Here is a 16,836-nt window from a genome sequence, read left to right as displayed (position 1 = left end):
CTTATTATCTGAGCTAGATTTGCATCCAAATCTTTCTGTCCAGCAGCACAATGTAGGTTAAGGAAGTCCTAGGGCAACTTAGGCTTCCCGGGTGGTACGGGGTAAAGAATCCGCCTGCCAATGCAGGAGATGCTAGTAGGGAAGAGCCTCTGGAGGAGGAAATGCCAACTCACTCCAGTATTATTGCTTGGGAAATCTCATGAACAGAGTAGCCTGGTGGGCTACAGTCCATGAGGTCGCAAAAGAGGCAGACACAACTTAGTGACTAAACAACACAAAAACATTTATTAAGGTTTACTACATGCCCTCCTCATACTCAGTATTTGACATGTATTTTTCTCATTTGGTCTCCTCAATAACCCTTATTAGGCAGACATAATTATTCATCTCATTTTAAGGATGAGGGCTCTGAGGCCAAGAAAGTTTAGGGAACTTGCCTAGAATCACAAAACCAGTGAGGAGTGAAGCTGGAATTAAACTTGATTCCACCCAGTCCCAAGTTCTCAAGCCATATGCTCTTTAGATACAGAAGAATGTTCAGGAGAAGTTAGCTGGAGGGGGAGACACCTATACAGTACAATCCAACTTGATAAAAATATATCTACATTTATGTGTTTTGGGATATATTTGCATTGGGAAAGTTCTAGAAGGACCACTCAAATGTCAATTCCTTGGAGCAACCTTCCCTGGCCTAGGGGAGAACCCTCCCACTCTGTCCCTGGTATTTTTTATCTTTTATTGTGCTGGATTTTTCCACAGGGCACCATTAGCTGAGGTGTATCATATACTAGATACATGTATTGTCTAGCTCCCCTGTAGAAGGAGGGGGTAACAATGCCTAACAAATTGCTTGGCATGCAGTAAATGCTTAATAAATATTTGTTGACTGGAGCAAATGTACTAAACCCTTAATGTTGATTTTTTTTCCCCTCTCTCTTGCTGTCAAACAAAAACAATTTATATTCTTCTTCTTCTTCTTTTTTTTTTTAATTTAGATTCTTGATCTTAGATGATTTTCTTTTTTTTTTTTCCATGTTTCCTCCGAAATTCTATAAGGAAAAAAGGAAAAGAACATATGTATCTCTGTGACTGATTCATGTTGATGTTTGTTAGAAAGCAACACAATATCATAAAGCAATTATCTTTCAATTAAAAATAATTTTTTTTTAAAAGATAAAGAAGCTGTTTCCACATAAGGACAAGAACCTAGATCGGTTTACTCGAAGATGCAAAAGTATCTCCTCCATGCAGGACATACACCTTAAGAACAGAAAGTTCCTAGAAGAGGAAACCATTGGAAATCCACTTAGGTTAACTTGCCTTGAGTCAAAAAAGGCTCATTAATGTTTCAACTGCTAATCCATTTAGTGTCCTATTCACCCTGATGACTTCTAGGAGCATCCCTCTGGTGGTTTTAGAAAGATAACCCTTCCAATCACTAGGCTCAATTGAGCAACAGGGAAGGACAATAGACTGCAGAGGAAGGGGCTGATTGAAGTGTTTGGGATGAATGGAAGACTGCCTATCAGGACAACGAGAAAATGAAAGGAACATCTGAAATGAGCTGATATGAGTTGAGCAGGTTTTATCCCAATAATAAACTCTCCTTTCTCCTCTCAAAAGGATTAGGGAGTGTCTTGTCTTCAAGTCCCATGGCCTTGATCTTCTTTTGTACTGTTCAATTCACTTTAAAACCAGCGGTGGTTATTTGTTTAATTTTTCTTTTTTTCCATTCCCAGCCTTGTTCTTCTGAAGGAGGACTTTTACCCCATCAGCAGCTTCAAGATCCATCGACAAGTCAGGAGCACAGTATCCCTGAATTCCGGGCAGAGGAGGGGGCTGCTTTGGCTCACTTCCTTCCTCCTTCCCCAAACAGAATCCAGCTCCTATATAAAATTCATAAATTGTTGGCAGGAAAGAAATCCTCCCATTGGAAGGAACAGATGTTCTACGAGTAACTTTTGCCTATCATAACTCTATTCCTAACATCATACTTTTAAAGTGTGGGGGGATGTTAACTTTTTTTTTTTTAAATGTCAACATGTTCTGGGCAGCTTTTCCATCTCCATCTGTGGCATACACATCACCAACCCTCCCACCACCCTTTTTTAAATTTCCAGAGACTAGTTGGGAATTGGAAAGATATTAAAAAGTGAAAGTGGAAAATTCAATTCAAGAAGTATGCTAATGTATAAACTAATGCAAAGTAACATGATATTTCCCTCCCAGTTGTAAATCTCAGAAACATTCTTTTCCTTGTCCTCTTAGAACTTGGAGGGGTCTGCAAGACCTTTAACAGGCAGAATGACCAATTAAATTCAGGGGTGATTACTGGTAACAGAATTCCTTGAGAGTAACCTATTCATAACATTCCCCTTCTAAAGAAAGCCTCAATTGGTGCTTCAAATTCAAGAGGCTACCAGGCCATTTTCACTTAGTTATCACCTCGTTAAACTGCCCACCTTAAATGCCCGTATCCCAGGTGACCGCGGAGAAGGGTCAAGGTCAGTGGATGCCTCTTACCTCGCCTGGATATAACTTTGGAAAACATGACCTCGCCTCTGTGGGGTTCCCTCGCCCAGGTACAGTGATGCCCACTTGCAGCTGCTTTGGCGAGGGCCAGAGCGCCTGCTGGCTGTGGCCTGGCCTCAAATACTCCTGAACACGTTTCGGTTCAAAGTCAGAATTCGGTGAGCAGGCTGGGTGGGGAGTGAAATCTTCAGGGCAGAGGGAGAGAAAGGTGACAGCTTGGGCGGGGTGGGAAGCAGCGGCCCGACATTCAAATGCGCCGGGGATACTCCCGGAGTCCCAGCTCTTGGTCTGGGTTTCCCCTCCTCCGTATGATCGGAGCCAGTGGAGTCCAAATCCCCCGAACCCCAGCGGGGCCCGTGCCGAGCCTGCCGCGTCTACCCCGGAAGACGCGGTTCCTGAAACTTTTCTGTGCCGAAGTGGAGGTGTAAGTGAGAGCGTGCAGGGCGCGGGGGGTTGTCTCTGGGGCCCGGATCGGCGTTCTCTGCATCCCGGCGGGAAGGTTGGTCTGTGCTTAGGGGCCGGGAGGTAGCGGGGGCCAAGGCTGGGGCGAGAGCGGCGCACCGGGGTGCCGCGGCCCCGGGGCGCCGGGAGCTGGAGGCGGGCGCAGTGCCGCGCGCGGTCTGCAGTGCCCCCAGCCGGCCGGTTCGGCTGAGGTCCGCTGGCGGCCTCAGGGACGGGTGCCGAGCCGTACCTCTGCGTGCGAGACGCGTCCCTCTTCGTCCCTGCGGAGGTTGACCCAGTGTTACGAAATTTACCGTCAGTTCGAGGCGGATTCTCAGTCTGGTTCTGTCACTTACTGGCTTCTTGCCCCCTGGAGCTGTGGACGTCTGCCTCCCTTTGGCTAATGTGTATAATACCCCAGACAAATTGATGAAATAGTTGAGAATGCGCCGTCAAGTGCCCGGTATACAGTAAGTGAAGTAAAAGTCTCTCAGTCATGTCCGACTCTGCGACCCCATGGACTGTAGCCTGCCAGGCTCCTCTGTCATTCTCCAGGCCAGAATACTGGAATGGGTAGCCTTTCCCTTCTCCAGGCGGTCTTACCAACCCAGGGATCGAACCCAGGCGGATTCTTTACCAGCTGAGCCACTAGGGAAGCCCAAGAATACTGGAATGGGTAGCCTATCCCTTCTTCAGCGGATCTTCCCGACCCAGGAGTCTAACCCAGATCTTCTGCATTGCAGGTGAATTTTTTACCAGCTGAGCTACTAGGGAAGCCATATATATACTATATAGTATAATATATGTATATGGGATGTGGGTATACAGTAAGTACTCATTAAATGGTGACCCTCACCACCACCACCGTCACCATCATCATTAGCTGGCTAGGCTTTGGAAGGGGGTCTCACCGAAGTCTCTGCTCTTCAATGGTGGGTCTGAGGGGAGGACAGGGAGAGATGGTTTCTGCCTCCCCTCTGAAGTGGAAAAGGAACCTAAGCACCCAGCTGGAGTCCTGCCTTCCTGTGCCTTAGACTCCACCTCTAACTGCGGACTCAGCCATCCCCTCTTTGAACTAATATTCTCATTGCAAAATAGGAATACTCATCCCCAACTCAGAGTTGTTGCAAGACAAGAAATGCAGAGCTCCTGATACATAGTTGATGCTCAGGAAAGTCCCCATCCACCCATGTGGCCCCCAGCCAGCAGGTCCCAGAACACCTGTATAGGTAGCACATAGCAGGCACAGCAGCAAGCCCCTTTCCCCTTTACACTGGCAGTCAGCAGGCCCAGGGTCCCTCTCCTGACACAGGGGAGGTGCTCAATGCAAGCCCCGCCCACCTAGCTGTCAGTCAGTGTGCCATTTATTGAGTCCTTACTCTGTACCTCTTCTATCCCCGTCTGACCCGGACAGCTTGGGCTGCAGGAGGCTTTAACTCTGAGGTCCTTCTACTTCACCTCCCCTGGGGTGTCCCCTCCCCCAGACACCTCGGATCCCTTCTGGAAATTAGTAGTGTTGGAAATAGTAAGAACACACACTCCTGATGTTGAAGTAATGGAATGTATAGTCAGAGAACCTGGCTGTCAAGAACAGCTCTACCAGTTCCTGTCTTTATCTCGCAACCTCTCTGAACCTCAGTTAACTTATCTTTTAAAACTGAGGCAATAATACCTTCTGGGGTGACGAGTGTGAGGGTCTATGAATACATGTATATAAGAGCACCAAGCACACAGTAGTATTTAGTAAATACTAACTTTTATTTGTTTCAAGCATAAGGCAGGTGCCCAGTGAATATTAGTTGGACTGAACTGAGCTTTCCCCTTGGCTGAGTTCTATACTTGGGAAAGCTTCCATTCAAACTTTCTCCCTGTCCTTGGCCTTTGTCAAATGTCATGTCCTGTGACTTGCTGCTGGTGACCTTTTTCTAGAAGTTGGTACTTAGCTTATAGGAAGAGTAATGGATCTCTCCAGAGTTCAAAACCTAGTATTACCTCTTTCAAACCTGTTCTGCGATACTTACTTCAAAAGTTTGCCGAGATAAAATTCAACATGGAGACTTCATATTTTTGTTTTGTTTTTCATGACCAGTGTGTCTTTTATCTGAGGGCAGAGGGTTTGTTGTTGTCTAGTCGCTAAGTCATAACTGACTCTTTTTCTACCCCTTGGACTGTAGCTTGCCAGACTCCACTGTCCATGGGATTTTCCAAGCAAGGATATTGGAGCAGTTTGCCATTTCCTTCTGCAGGGGATCTTCCCACCTCAGAGACTGAACCGTATGTCCTGTGTCTCCTGCATTAGCAGGCAGGTTCTTTACCACTGAGTCACCAGGGAAGCCCAATAGGGGGAGATGCGTAGAACATTATTTAAAAGTCCTAAATGAGCATTTATGTAACCATATTTTCTGCCAGCAATTCATATGTGGTTGATTTTGTGGGTGTGTGATAGGATGTCAGCAACTTCGGGGTCCTGTCCCTTCTCTAGCTCTTGATTAGGACAAACTCTGAATGGGAAAACAAACAGACAGCGTCCAATCTTAAACGGGCCTTGGCAGTCTCGGGGCATTTGTGTGTCCGCTACATGCATGTAATCCTCACCACAGCCCATTTTCCAGATGAGCCTCATTGAGGCAGATGGCTGACTCAGTGCTCCTTTCCATGCCACAGACTGGCCTCTGAGTCCTGCCTCATCTCCACACTGCTCTCTCAGGCTATTACACACGGGGCTTTTTTCACTGGCCATCTGAACAAGCGTTGTTAAAGACTCTTTAGAAATGCTAGGATGTGAGTTTTATTAATACAGAGCACTAACCAAATTAGAGAGTTTCCCATAATATGACAAGGTATGCAACAGCTGTTACTTTACCAAAACTATTCATTATGGGGCCATTTGTTTAAAGGTTACCCCGGTGGTGTGGGGACAGTGCCTTTTGCTTTCTGACTCACAGGAAGCAAAAATAAGTTACTATCAGGTGATGGTCACACTTAGAAACCAAACTAAAAATTAGAAGGTTTGTCATCCTTGGGAGCAGGGCAGCTGGCTTTACTTTTCAAACTGGTAAGTGTTAGGCGGTTCAAAATTGAAGATTTTGTTTGTGTCATATTTGTTTTTTTTTTTTTAAATCTATTGAAATATTTTCTGACTAATTCCAGTGTGCCAATTTCTGTGTTTGGCCATACTCAAAGGATATTCTGTGGTCTCTGGCATCCAGTATTTCACAGGTGGGTAGCAGGGATGCATATATGAAGTGCATCCAATAGTCACCTTATCATAATCACAATAGCTAATTCCTGGGTTTATGAGGCCAGCCAGGTGAGAAGCACAGGTGAGATGCAGTTGCTGAGAACCGCACCCCCCCTCCCCCCCCCCTCCCCCCGCCTCAACCCAAGGCAGGCTCTTCCAGAGAGGTTGCTTTAGTCAAATTTTTAGACAAAGAAATCGAGGCTCTGAAAAGAGAAGAGGTTTGCTGGTTCACAGCATACCCATGATTCAAATTCAAAGATTTAATTCAAAGCAACTTTGTTATTTCCCTTCTAGCCCAGGGCAACTCCTCAAAGAACCTTTGAAGAGCCTTCACTTTAACCAGTCTGTGTATACAGTGGAACTTAAAGGTTGTCCAGGTGTTCACTGGCTTTTTGGCTTACGAGATTTCTCAATCATGTCAAATGCATTCCCCCATCTTCCACTCTATTTCCATTTTCCATGGAGAATTATGCCTTCCTGTCTTTATTTGTATTTATCTCAAAGTTAATATGCAATGACGTCCTTCACTCTCTTCCAAAAGGATGAATTTTGTTTAGCCCACAAGTATATCAGGGATCTCAAGTACTTTGAGGACAAAACAAGTTTTTTATGAGTTTGTTTCTTGTTCAGCTTCATTGAGGCATACTTGTATACCAGAAAAACTGCATTTGTTAAATGTGTACAATTTGATGAGTTTGGACATAAGCATACACCCATGATTCCACCTCCACAGTGAAAATAAGAAACATATCCACCACCTCGTGAGATTTCCTTGTATCCCTTTGTGTGTGTGTGCGTGTGTGTGTGCTTGTTGTTGTAATGAGAACACTAAACATGAGATCTACCCTCTTAACAAATGTTTAAGTATGAGACACCGTATTATTAATTATAGGCACTGTGTTGTATAACAGATCTCTAGAACTTACTCATCTTGCATAACTGAAATTTTATACCCACTGAGCAATGATTCCCTCTTTCCTCCTCCCCTAGCCCTTGGCAACCACCACCCTGTTTTCTGCTTCTATGAGTTTGACTATTTGGACACCTCATATAAGTGGAATCAGGTAGTGCTTGTCCTGTGACTGGCTTACTTCACTTAGCATAATGTCCTCCAGGTTCATCCATATTGTCACCAATGATGAGATTTCCTTCGTTTTATTTTTAAGGTTGAATATTATTCCACTGATGTTTTCTTTATCCATTCACCTGTTGATGGACATGGGGTTATTTCCATATCTTGACCACTGTGAATAATGCTACAGTGAACATGACTGTAGATACCTCTTCAAAATCCTGATTTCAGTTCTTTGAGATATATATCAAGAACTGCGATGCTTGGCTCGTATGGTAGTTTGTTTTTTAATATGGTAGTTTTATTTTTAATTTTTTGAGGAAACTCTGTACTGTTTTCCTATTAATTGTACCATTTTACATTCTCATCAATCATGTACAAGGGTTCTGATTTCTTCACATCCTTACCAACATTTATTATCTTTTTAAAAAATAATAGCCAATCCTAACAAGTGTCAGGTAATACCTCATTGTGATTCCCATTTGTATTTATCAAGTTTGAGTAGTGATGCTGAGTGCTTTTTCATGTAACTAGTGGCCTCTGCTCATTTAAAAAATTGGGCTATTTAGGTTTTCTTGCTGTTGGGTTTTATGAGTTCCTTGTATATTTTGGACGTTTACTCCTTATCAGATAAATATATTTTCTCCTTTTTCACCCTGTTGACCATTTCCTTTATTGTGCAGAAGTTTTTAATGATGTAATCATGATGTAGTACCATGTATCTCTTGTTGCCTGAGCTTTTAAGGTCATACCCGAGAAATCACTGCCAAGGCCAATGTCAGGAAGCTTTCCCCCTATGTTTTCTTCTAGGAGTTTATGGTTTCAGGTCTTACATTTAAGTCTTTAGTCCATTTTGAGTTGATTTTTTGTGTATGGTGTAATATAGGGGCTCTGTTTCATTTTGCATATTGATATGCAAAAGGACTGATGCTGAAGCAGAAGCTCCAATTCTTTGGCCACCCGATGTGAAGAGCTGACTCACTGGAAAAGAGCCTGATGCTGGGAAAGAATGAGGGCAGGAGGAGAAGGGGCAACAGAGGATGAGATGGTCAGGTGGCATTATTACTCAATAGACAGGAGTTTGAGCAAACTCTGGGAGACAGCGAAGGACAGGGAAGCCTGGCATGCTGCAGTCCACAGAGTCACAAAGACTCAGACACAACTTGGTGACTGTACAACAATGACAACAAAAACACAAAATTAGTTTTCCCAACATCATTTGCTGAAAAAACTGTCCTTTCCCCATTGTGTATTCTTGGCAACTTTGTTGAAGATCAGCTAATTGTATATGCACAAATATATTTCTGGGCTCTGTTTTATTCTGTTGGTCTATATGTCTGCCTTAATGCCACTTCCATACAGTTTTAGTTATTATACCTTTGTACTATACTTTGAAATTAGAAGGTATAATGTCTCCAGCTCTGTTTTTCTCAAGATTACCATTCTGGGTATTTGTGGTTCCACTGAATTTTAGAATTTTTTAAAAATTTCTGTTAAAAACACCACTGGGATTTTGATGGGGACAGCATTGAATCTGCAGATCACTTTGAATAGTATGGAAATTTAATCAATACTGTAGCTCAGATCATGAACTCCTTATTGCCAAATTCAGACTTAAATTGAAGAAAGTGGGGAAAACCACTAGACCATTCAGTTCAGTTCAGTTCAGTCACTCAGTAGTGTCCCACTCTTTGCGACTCCATGAATTGCAGCACACCAGGCCTCCCTGTCCATCACCAACTCCCGGAGTTCACTGAGACTCACGTCCATCAAGTCAGTGATGCCATCCAGCCATCTCATCCTCTGTCTTCCCCTTCTTCTCTTGCCTCCAATCCCTCCCAGCATCAGAGTCTTTTCAATGAGTCAACTCTTTGCATGAGGTAGCCAAAGTACTGGAGTTTCAGCTTCAGCATCATTCCCTCCAAAGAAATCCCAGGGCTGATCTCCTTCAGAATGGACTGGTTGGATCTCCTTGCAGTCCAAGGGACTCTCAAGAGTCTTCTCCAACACCACAGTTCAAAAGCATCAATTCTTTGGCACTCAGCTTTCTTCACAGTCCAACTCTCACATCCATACATGACCACAGGAAAAACCATAGCCTTGACTAGCTGGACCTTTGTTGGCAAAGTAATGTCTCTGCTTTTGAATATACTATCTAGGTTGGTCATAACTTTCCTTCCAAGGAGTAAGCATCTTTTAATTTCATGGCTGCAGTCACCATCTGCAGTGATTTTGGAGGCCCCCAAAATAAAGTCTGACACTGTTTCCACTGTTTCCCCATCTATTTCCCATGAAGTGGGACCATTCAGGTATGATCTAAATCAAATCCCTTATGATTATTCACTGGAAGTGAGAAATAGGTTTAAGGGACTAGATCTGATAGAGTGCCTGATGAATTATGGAAGGAGGTTCATGACTTTGTACAAGAGACAGGGATCAAGACAATCCCCAAGAAAAAGAAATGCAAAAAAGCAAAATGGCTGTCTGGGGAGGCCTTACAAATAGCTGTGAAAAGAAGGAAAGTGAAAAGCAAAGATATAAAGAGAAAAGGAAAGATATAAACATCTGAATGCAGAGTTCCAAAGAATAGCAAAGAGAGATAAGAAAGCCTTCCTCAGTGATCAATGCAAAGAAATAGAGGGCAACAATAGAATGGGAAAGACTAGAAATCTATTCAAGAAAATTAGAGATACCAAGGGAACATTTCATGCAAAGATGGGCTCGATAAAGGACAGAAATGGTACGGACCTAACAGAAGCAGAAGATATTAAGAAGAGGTGGCAAGAATACACAGAACTGTACAAAAAAGATCTTCACGACCCAGATAATCACGATGGTGTGATCACTCACCTAGAGCCAGACATCCTGGAATGTGAAGTCAAGTGGGCCTTAGGAAGCATCACTATGAAAAAAGCTAGTGGAGGTGATGGAATTCCAGTTGAGCTATTTCAAATGCTAAAAGATGATGCTGTGAAAGTGCTTCACTCAATATGCCAGCTAATTTGGAAAACTCAATGTCCACAGGACTGGAAAAGGTCAGTTTTCATCCCAATCCCTAAGAAAAGCAATGCCAAAGAATGCTCAAACTACTGCACAATTGCACTCATCTCACACACTAGTAAAATAATGCTCAAAATTCCCCAAGCCAGGCTTCAGCAATACGTGAACTGTGAACTTCTAAATGTTCAAGCTGGTTTTAGAAAAGGCAGAGGAACCAGAGATCAAATTGCCAACATCCACGCTGGATCATGGAAAAACCGAGAGTTCCAGAAAAACATCTATTTCTGCTTTATTGACTATGCCAAAGCCTTTGACTGTGTGGATCACAATAAACTGTGGAAAATTCTGAAAGAGATGGGAATACCGGACCACCTGACCTGCCTCTTGAGAAATCTGTATGCAGGTCAGGAAGCAACAGTTAGAACTGGACATGGAACAACAGACTAGCTCCAAATAGGAAAAGGAGTATGTCAAGGCTGTATATTGTCACCCTGCTTATTTAATTTGTATGCAGAGAACATCATGAGATTCGTTGGGCTGGAGGAAGCACAAGCTGGAATCAAGATTGCTAGGAGAAATATCAATAACCTCAGATATGCAGATGACACCACCCTTATGGCAGAAAGTGAAGAAGAACTAAAGAGCCTCTTGATAAAAATGAAAGAAGAGAGTGAAAATTTGGCTTAAAACTCAACATTCAGAAAACTAAGATCAGGGCATCCAGTCCCATTATTTCCTGGCAAATAGATGGGGAAACAGGGGAAACAGTGGCTGACTTTATTTTGGGGGGGGGCCTCCAAAGTCACTGCAGATGATGACTGCAGCCATGAAATTAAAAGATGCTTACTCCTTGGAAGGAAAGTTATGACCAACCTAGACAGCATATTAAAAAGCAGAGACATTACTTTGTCAACAAAGGTCCGTCTAGTCAAGGCTATGGTTTTTCCAGTAGTTATGTATGGATGTGAGAGTTGGACTACAAAGAAAGCTGAGCACCGAAGAATTGATGCTTTTGAACTGTGGTGTTGGAGAAGATTCTTGAGAGTCCCTTGGACTGCAAGGAGATCCAACCAGTCCATTCTAAAGGAGATCAGCCCTGGGTGTTCACTGGAAGGACTGATGTTGAAGCTGATACTCCAATACTTTGGCCACCTGATGTAAAGAGCTGACTCATTTGAAAAGACCCTGATGCTGGGAAAGATTGAGGGCAGGAGGAGAGGGGGACAAAAGAGGATGAGATGGTTGGATGGCATCACCGGCTCAATGGACATGGGTTTGGGCAGACTCCGGGAGCTGGTGATGGACAGGGAGGCCTGGTGTGCGTGGTTCATGGGGTTGCCAAGAGTTGGACATGACCGAGTGACTGAAGTGAAGTCTTTCAATTTATAAACATGGGATTTCTTTCCATTTTTTCCTTTTTTGTCTTCTTTCATTAGTGTTTTATAGTTTTCAGTGTACAAGTCTTTTACCTTCTTTGTAAATTAATTCTTAAGTATTTTTTAAAAATTTAATATTTTTAGTTTTTTTTTCTTTTTGATGCTATTGTAAGGGAAATTGTTTTCTTAATTTTTCTTTCAGATAGTTTGTTGTTACTGAACAAAACACAGTTGATTTTTGTATGCTGATTTTCTTTTTTTCTTTTTTTGTATGTTGATTTTCTACTCTGCAACTTACTTAATTAGCTCTAACAGTTTTTGTAGTGGAGTTTTTAGGGATTTCTATTTATAGAATAGAAATCTGTCATCTGCAAAGAGACATTTTACTTCTTCCTTTTATATTTGGATGACTTTTATTCCTTTTTTGTTTCTTCTTTTTTGCCTAATTGCTCTGATTAAGACACCAAGTACTATGTTAAATAGAAATGACAAACAGTGGGCATCCTTGTCTTACTTTTGATCTTGGAGGAAAAGCTTTCAGTTTTTCCACTGTTAAGTGTGATGTTAGCTGTAGGTTTGTTTTATATGTCTCTCGTTACGTCGAGGTACATTCCTTCTATATGTAGTTTATTGAGTATTTTTATCATGAAAAAGTATTGATTTTTTTAAATGCTTTTACACCTGTTAAAATGATTGTATACTTTAATCTCTCATTCTGTTAATATGGTTTATCACACTTATTGATTTGCATATATTGAAGCATTCTTACATCCCAAGGATAAATTCCACTTGATTACAGTGTATGATCTTTTTAATAAGCTGTTGGATTTGTTTGCTACTATTTCAGTGTGGATTTTTGCATCTATGTTTGTCAGGGATACTGGCCTGTAATTTTCTTTTCTTGTTGTGTCCTTATCTGACTTTGATATCAAAGTAATCCTGGCCTTGAACAATGAATTTGGGAGTGTCTCCTTTTTTTCACTTTTTTGAAAGTGTTTGAGAAATATTGGCATTAATTCCTTTACTATTTTGTAGAATTCACCAGTGAAGCCATTTGGTCCTGGGCTTTTCTTTTATAAGAGGTTTTCGATTACTGCTTCAGTCTTCTTAGTTACTATTGATTTGTTCACATTTTCTATTTCTTCATGAGTCAGTCTTGGTAGGCTGTATGTTTCAAGGAATTTGTGTATTTATTCCAGGTTATCCAGTTAATTGGCGTGTTCAAGTAGTTGCTCATGATCCTTTGTATTTCTGTGTCATCAGATGTAATATTGTCTATTTTATGTCTATTTTTTGTTTCTATTTTTTAAAATTTTGAATCTTCTCTCTTTTTTTTCTTAGTTTAGCTAAAGATTTGTCGATTTGTCAATTTTGTTTATCTTTTCAAAACATCAGCTCTTAGTTTTGTTGATCTCTTCTATTGTTTTTTTATACCCTGTTCCCTTTATTTCTGCTCTAATTTTTATAATCTCCCAATTTTTATAATCTGCCAACTTTGGGCTACAGAGCCTGTGCTCCACAACAGGGAAGTCACTCAGTGAGAAGCCCCATGCACCTCAACTAGAGAGTAGCCCCACTCACTGGAACAAGAGAAAGCCCAAGCACGTCAATAAAGACTCAGGATGTCAAAAATAAAATAAAATGTTTAAAAAAGCATTATCAGAGGAAAATAGTAATAAAGAAACTAATATAAATCGAAGGTCTTCTATCATTTAACTCTCACAAGTCCCTGGAAAGGAGGTATTATTCCAGTTCTAAAACTCAGGAAACTGAGGCTGAGGGAGCCTAACAAGCCTGAGATTCTGGTCTCTGCTTTATATCATAATCACCCTGGGAATTTTAAGCAAATATGGACCCCTGGACTTCCTGGTGCCAAAGACCATGAACTTTCCTGAAGGTGGGATGTGCTCTCCTATTCTGTAGGCAAACCTACACCAGTCATTCCAGTTACTGTGGCTCAGATTCTATTCCACTATCCTTCAATTATTGATGTTAGAATGGAGAAGATGGGAGAATTAGAGACACGACCATTCTTACCTCTATTTGTCTTTTGCAACCGTGTGAATCTGGCATTTCACAAACCCAAACACAAGAGAAACTTGACTTACCTGGATTCATTGCTGTATCAGCGTCTAGAACAGTGCCTGACATGTAATGGGTGCTTAGTACATATTTGGAAAGAATGGGTGAATGACTAAGGACATCAGTGTAGGAGAAAGGTGATTCAGCGCGTTGTCACGCTGATCAAATCAAGTCCTCTCGCTACTGTGCCACACCCTAGGCCACACCTAGAAGGGTGTTCCTTCCTAAAATTAGCCCCCCACTGCTGACTATTGCTGATGGAGGCAGCTACTGAATAGAAAGGGGATCTGATACACGTGAGATAATATGAAAACTTCAGGGTTTGCAGCAGGGACCATCGTCCTGTTCTGCCATTTAAGAAATACTGTTGAAACCGGCACATGGCTTTCAGGTTTGTCCAGGCAACGTAGTTGTTTGGGCTTTCTTTGCAAAACGCCAAGCAGGCTGATTATCGTAAAGATGTCCCTTTATGCCTGGTCACATATTGTCTGCCTGCTTGGGTAGCAGAATGAAAAAGAGAGGTGGCAAAACAAGGACCTACTGTACAGCACACGGGACTCTGCTCACTGTCGTGTGCCAGCCTGGATGGGAGGGGCGTTTGGGAGAAAACAGATACACGTAGGGCTGAGTCCCTTCACTATTCACCTGAAACCACCACAGTGTTGTTAATCCGCTATACCCCAAAACAAAGTAAAAAGTTTGAAGTTTGGGGGAGGAAAAGGCAGGCCTGGGTCAAATCTCCTCTTAGAATAGCCATAGAACCTGTGGTCACCGAAGCACTTTGAATCTTATGTTCATGCTTTTCTATATGGGCAGGAAGAGGGAAAAAAAGGAGACAACCAGTGGGGAGTGTTGGTGCACACCCAGCTGTTGTGAAGTGCACTTAGGAGCATATTTGAGAAGCCCTACCTGACCCTCTGCAACTCCTCCAAAACATTGGCCTTCAAAAGCCCACGGTGCTCACTCTCTTCCTCATGGTTAAAGAAATTCAACACTGGAAGCACAGACTCAAGTGCTGACATATTTACTGGCTGAGGATGGGGCCTTGGTTGGGTTACTTAACCTGGCTGAGCCTTAGTTTCATCGTCTGTAAAAAGGGGAAGACAATAGGGCTTATTAACGTAAGATTGTTAATAAGAATTAAATGGGATAATGCAGTGTCTGTCTCATAGCATGCATTCCATGAGTGCTGGCTATCTTAATCATTGTTATTAATTGGGTCAAATTTCCTGGGTGTTGGGAGAATGAATGCAAGCTGAGGTTCCGTTACTAAATAATGCTGGTAAAGCCATCTCTAAGAAGAGATTGCTGGAGTTAAATGCTTCAGGCCTCTGACGTTTGATGGTTTCTGGCTCTAGCTCATGTACTCTCTGGTCCTGTGACCTCAGAGTCTAAGGCAAGCCCTCCTCATCTTTAGCCCTCAGTGCCCCACTGACCACCCCAAAACACATCATTAAAGGAACCAGCCTAAGTCTCTAACCATGCTGAGCATGTTCTCTGCTACAGTTGGAAGGACCTCATCAAAAAATTCTTTGTTTCTCTCCTATCCTATTCCAATTCCTTGCCCGGAAAGTGGAAAAGAATCCAAATTAACCTTACTATGACAAGTTGCAACTTCCAAAGACCAAATCTGGCACCTTGAGACGAGTAGTACAGTCCAAATATAATATAAATTGACCGACAAAACTTGAAATATGTACAGTATAGCAGACACAGTCCTGTATGTAAATATATGAACTTGATCACTGAAGCTGAATGGAGCTGGATGTCCCTAGTCTTAGGAAATATGCACTGAAGTACTTAGGGGTAAAAGGCCATCGTGCTTGGAACCTAATCTGAAACAATAAAATCTTAACAATAGATGAATCTGGGTAAAGGGTATATGAGGCTGACTGGTACTTTTTTTGTGTACAACTTTTGTAAGTTGGAAATTATTTCCAGATAAAAATTAAAAAATAAAAACCTAATAAAGGGGATACAACATGGTACATATGTGTGTTATTTATGAAAGTTGTTAGAGTAAATCTTGAGTTCTCAACACAAGAAGAAAAATTTTTTTCTATTTCTTCAAATTTGTACTTATATGAAAAAATTTATTTTTGTATCTGTATAAGAGGATGATTGTTCACTAAACTCATTGTGATAATCATTTCATGATGTAAGTCAAATCATGCTGTACAACTTAAACATACAGTGCTGTATGTCAATTATATCTCAATAAAACTGGAAGAAAAACAAAAGCAAACAAAATCTAGTAAGGGGACAAGGAACACCTGAAGATTTTGTTAATCTTTTCCCAACTAACCCAAGTGCTCTGAAGCAAATAGGTGAGGTTCTGGGGTAAAGATTTCCCAGAAAATACAAATTCATTATAAAATACTGAGGTTTGAGGAGTATGCAAATACTATTCAAGCCAATCACCAGATGGGCGTTTATGTAATATCTTCTATTTCTGTCACAAGTACTTCAGGTATGGTTTAATGAACCTCTAGGGGCTCACACAATAAATGGCTTGTTCAATATCACCCAGTCAGTGACCCTGGCTTTGAGTCTGGAGACACATGTCTCATGATCCATTTCTCTTTTCTTCTCCCTTCTCCCACCATGAGCCAGCATGGGCCAGCCCTGTGGGAATTAGTGTTTCCAGGGCACAGTACACACCAACGTGAGAAGATCTTGCATCTAAATGATGTGTAAGGAGGCTTCCTTGGTGGTCTCGTGGCTAAGACTCGACGCTCCATATGGCTGGGGGCCCATGCTTGATCCCTGGTCAGGGAACTAGATCCCACAGGCCACAACTAAGACCACATGCAGCCAAGTAAATATATAAATAAATATGTTTTAAAAGATCGTGTATGAGGCTGCAGAAACAGCTATACAATAAGGGCATCACTACAGAAGGATTCACATGGAATCCAGTTCAGCCACAAAACAGGCTTTGTGAACTTTTAGCAGGAACTCCACAGATAATCTGCAATTGAAAGGAAACCCCTAGATGTTGGATTAGTGGTATATTTGAAAACCACATAAATATGAGGAAAGGGGTAGGCTAGTGTTTATTTCCACATTTACTATTTTCTATCCTATCTTTC

At 41.9% G+C, this 16,836-nt stretch overlaps 1 protein-coding gene across 1 annotated transcript in view; it reads right to left on the bottom strand.

The window, feature by feature from the left end:
• Positions 1 to 258: 258 nt before the first annotated feature.
• Positions 259 to 16,836, bottom strand: part of LOC147367745 (uncharacterized) — a 31,423-nt gene continuing 14,845 nt past the window's right edge. Inside the window, exons 2-4 of the mRNA XM_086414129.1 lie at positions 2,524 to 3,318; positions 1,768 to 1,886; positions 259 to 1,049 (exon numbers count right to left, since the gene is read on the bottom strand). Coding sequence (XP_086270255.1) covers positions 992 to 1,049; positions 1,768 to 1,886; positions 2,524 to 3,318 — 972 coding nt within the window. The 3' untranslated portion in view covers positions 259 to 991. The remainder of the gene's footprint in view (positions 1,050 to 1,767; positions 1,887 to 2,523; positions 3,319 to 16,836) is intronic.

This window comes from Bos grunniens, chromosome 8, assembly GCF_055505025.1.
Source record: "Bos grunniens cultivar Pamir isolate PY7600 chromosome 8, Bosgru_T2T1.0, whole genome shotgun sequence".
Classification (NCBI taxonomy): Eukaryota; Metazoa; Chordata; class Mammalia; order Artiodactyla; family Bovidae; genus Bos; species Bos grunniens.
Note: the sequence above shows the minus strand (reverse complement) of the source record. Positions and strands in the feature narration are given on the sequence as shown.